We start from the raw sequence: 3,614 nt of genomic DNA on the forward strand, positions 1-3,614 counted from the left end.
AAATTCATTCATTCCCCCCAGCCCAGCCTGCACCCTCTCCAATTTGGGTCCCCTCGGGGGAAGTCCGACTGCTGGTTTAGGCCCAATACCAGGGATCGGGCCTAAACTGGCAGTGGGACATCCCTCTCACAATCCTGGACCACTGGTTCCTAATCATTCACATGCCTGCCTGCCCTGTCGCCCCCAACTGCCCCCCCCTGCTGGACTGGTCATCTCATGCAGCCTGCTGTTCAGTCCTTTGGTCATCCCTCACTAATCCCCCTGCTGGCCTGGTCGTAGGCAGACTCTTGTGAGAGTGTGAGGGTTAATTTGCATATTACCTCTTGATAATATAGGATTCACTTCATAGTTGGTTAAATGTATAAAATATTGATGAACCCAAGCTGAAGCTCATTTAGAAAATTTTATTAGCCCTGGGTGTTAAATTTATAGATGTTGTGGAATCAAAGTTGTACATACCCAGTGAGGCATTCATGGTGAATTCTGATTGATGTTAAAATGAGAGAGACACCAACCAAGTGAGTAGTAAGTAGAAAATTGTCTAATTCTCTTCTTCCTCTGAATCCTCCTCTTTGGATTGAGAGAGGAGTTTCACTACTCGGTGTATAGGAGTCTTCACAGAATCATAGTTCCATCCCTTCCTTATAAACATCTTCTCAATCACACTTGGCATCGAGTAGCCTCTGCTTACAACGAAATCTTTGAAGGCAATTGGTCCATAAAGTTCATCAATAATGTCTGGTTCAAGATGCCTTCTATAGCTCCAATAATCCCTGTCACGGACGACTTTAGGGTCGGACAAAGGTGCATCATTGACCAACTTTTTCCAGAGTTTGGGTTTCAGGTACCATGCTCCATACCTTATTTTCTCCAATTTGGATTTATAAGGGTCGTGTGGTTTTCGGAGTTTCCTTTCCCAGTTATCTTCCTGCAGGGAGAATTTTCTCTGCTTTAAACCATCTAGCTGTTTGCTGGGCCTTATATTCAAAGGAAGCTGACTTATTTTCTTTATTTTGACTGTAGCATGGGTGAGTGGGCCCTCAAAATCAATTTCAAACTTTTTCATGATGGCCTCTTCATCAATGCCTATGTCTCCAAAAGTATCATCAATCCATTTGCAGAATTCATGAACTACTTTTCTTGTGCTTTGGAAAACAGGAAGTTTGGGGATAACCCTTTTGCATGATTTTTTTGTCTCTTGCTCAGGAAACAAACTGAATAAATAAGACTGGAGAGACTCTTTGGCTGTTTCCACATGGTCTTTTTCCTCAGGTTCCAGGTTGAATTCCTCGGGAAGTTCCTGGTTGTCTGCCTCTATATGTTCCAGGTTGAACTTCCAGGGAGATTCCACGTTGACTGCCTCCAGTTTGACTGCCTTGGGAGGTTTCAGTTTGACTGCCTTGGGAGGGTCCAGTTTCACTGCCTTCGGAGGTTCCAGGTTCACTGCCTGGGGAACTTCCAGGTGGACCTCTTCAGGATGTTTTTCACACAGGTGTCTGGAGGTCTTCTTTTTTTCCTTGGTGCCCTCACAATAAACCCATGTGTCCTCCAGCTCCCTGTCAGGATCTAGCACTTGCAGCACCTTGAGGAGGAGGTCTGGAGGGAGATCTTCCTCCAGATTCGGGCAGTTCGCCAAGGGATGCTTGTTCAAGTTGGCTTCAATGTTCTCTACAAAGGCCTTCCGTGCTCGCTGGGCTGGTGTGAGCTTGGAACACAGGTCCGCTCCCTTGGGCGGCTTCCTCTGAATCTTTTTGGGCGGAGGGCGGGGAATCCTATGAGCAATCATGGGGAGAAATCCCTCTCGATGGCCACGAGTGATCATATCTTCAGGAGATGGACAGCCCGTTCTGAAGTCGTCCGTCCCCTCCTTGACAAATACCCACCGCCGGCTGTCCATGGAGGTGGGGCACTTCCCAAACATGTCCTTGTTCCTGGAGAAAGAGCAGGAAGGCAACTTGTTCCTGTCCTTGTACAAGGGCTTATATTTCATGCCCAGGGGCACGGGTTCCAGCGGCGCCCGCCCTAGCAGCCACTTCTTGCTGAGCTTTGGCCCTAGGAACCCATTGGCCAGCTTGGGCCCTGACACCCACTGCTTGATCAGCCTCGACTCCAACAGTGACTTCTTCCTCAGCTCTGACTTCACCTGCCACCCCTTGTGGGGCTCTGGTATGGGCCACCGACTGCCCGCCATGGCGCTCTTGGCCCAGGGCCAACCGGGGCCTCAGTGTTTTGTGTTGTCCCAGCCGCCCAGTCGCTAGGAGACCATTGCCAGGTGTGGTGCATTCTTACTCTTCCCTGTGGCGGGTCAGCAAGCGCCCCTGCACAGCGTGCACTGTCCTGGGATGGGCCTCCAGGCGGCATTCTTGTTTGTGGTAGAGAACTGTTTCCCTGTATGGGCACACCACACTTTAGCTACCCATTCTTCTTTTGTTGGACTTTTGGAGTGATTCTGGTTTGGGCTGTTTGGAAATCAAGGGGCAATTAATATTTCACGTGTTCATATCTTCATACATGTACTTTGATTTCTGTTGGGTAAATTATAGCTAGGAATTGATAAAAGGGAGTTCTGAGAAGTGTGATTTTTCTTATGTACTCACAGCCCTCAGGTGTTGATATTTGCCCAAATATTTCTGAGGTGAGTGAGGCATTGGGTCTGAAACTTAGGGTGGCATTCAAAAACCCCTGTTTTTACTTAAAACCCTGTGTTGTTCACCATCGACTTTCTCTTTTTACAAATAGTATTTGCCTTTCTTGGATACTGTTATGTTGCTTGGAAAGAGTTTGATTCTTTGGGGTACTTTTTAAGATTTGATTGAAATAAACAGAGAAGTTCCCTGTGATAGTACATGTCCAAATAATGTTAATCATGTTGTATGGTTAACTGTTCCTCACTAGACCCTTCCAGGTAAATAATTCAATGTCTGTGCATCTAGAACTTTTCTAGTCTGGCTGACAGTAAAGGTCATTATTGCAGGTTCTTGTGTGAGTATCAGTTATCAAAAATACTTTTCAGTGGTTTCTTTCCTGGCTTCTAATATTGTATCCACACATGAGGTGATCAGTAATACCCTGAGTCACTCGTGTGGGGTGCGGGTGCAAGATTCTGGAGTTCCCTCTCTTTCTCTCATTTTCCTCTCTGGTTGACTGTCTTGGGAACTCTTGTTCCCACCTTGTTCTCTACATTGTCTTAGCTCCATCTCCTCTACATAGCAAGGCTGCTGGTCTTTGCCTGGGTTCCACCTCCCTCAACTATGGCCTAGAAACTCAAGGAATGTGGAGTAATCATAGGACTCACCTCATTTATTTCCTATCTGTGAGGGATCAGTCTCTGCTTCCTGATGTCCTGTATCTTTCAAAATTGTATCTTTTCTTCAGGTATTCCAGGTCATAAATCTGATCCCTGTTACTCTACTTTGGCCAGAATAGAAAATATCATTTACTTTTTTTGTTTTGTTTCCATCAATTTGTGAGTCTGACTTTTTAAAGTTCACTGAAGACTTCTAAGCCATCAAATACATTATTAAGTTCTTGCTGTTCTCCATGATTAGAAATTGTAGATCACACCCGCATTGTTGAAGCAAATGACTCTTTTACCAATCTATTTTTCTTTTTCC

At 45.8% G+C, this 3,614-nt stretch overlaps 1 protein-coding gene across 1 annotated transcript; it reads right to left on the reverse strand.

Annotated features, from left to right (window-relative positions):
- Positions 1-541: 541 nt before the first annotated feature.
- Positions 542-2,191, reverse strand: LOC311615498 (protein FAM47E-like; the record flags this gene model as incomplete). The annotated part of the gene is made up of 1 exon (XM_084870864.1): positions 542-2,191. One exon carries the CDS (start codon positions 2,189-2,191, stop codon positions 542-544), a length of 1,650 nt encoding a protein of 549 aa, XP_084726990.1.
- Positions 2,192-3,614: the final 1,423 nt, after the last annotated feature.

The sequence above is a fragment of the Pipistrellus hanaki genome (genome assembly GCF_964339955.1).
Source record: "Pipistrellus hanaki genome assembly, chromosome: X".
Taxonomy (NCBI): domain Eukaryota; kingdom Metazoa; phylum Chordata; class Mammalia; order Chiroptera; family Vespertilionidae; genus Pipistrellus; species Pipistrellus hanaki.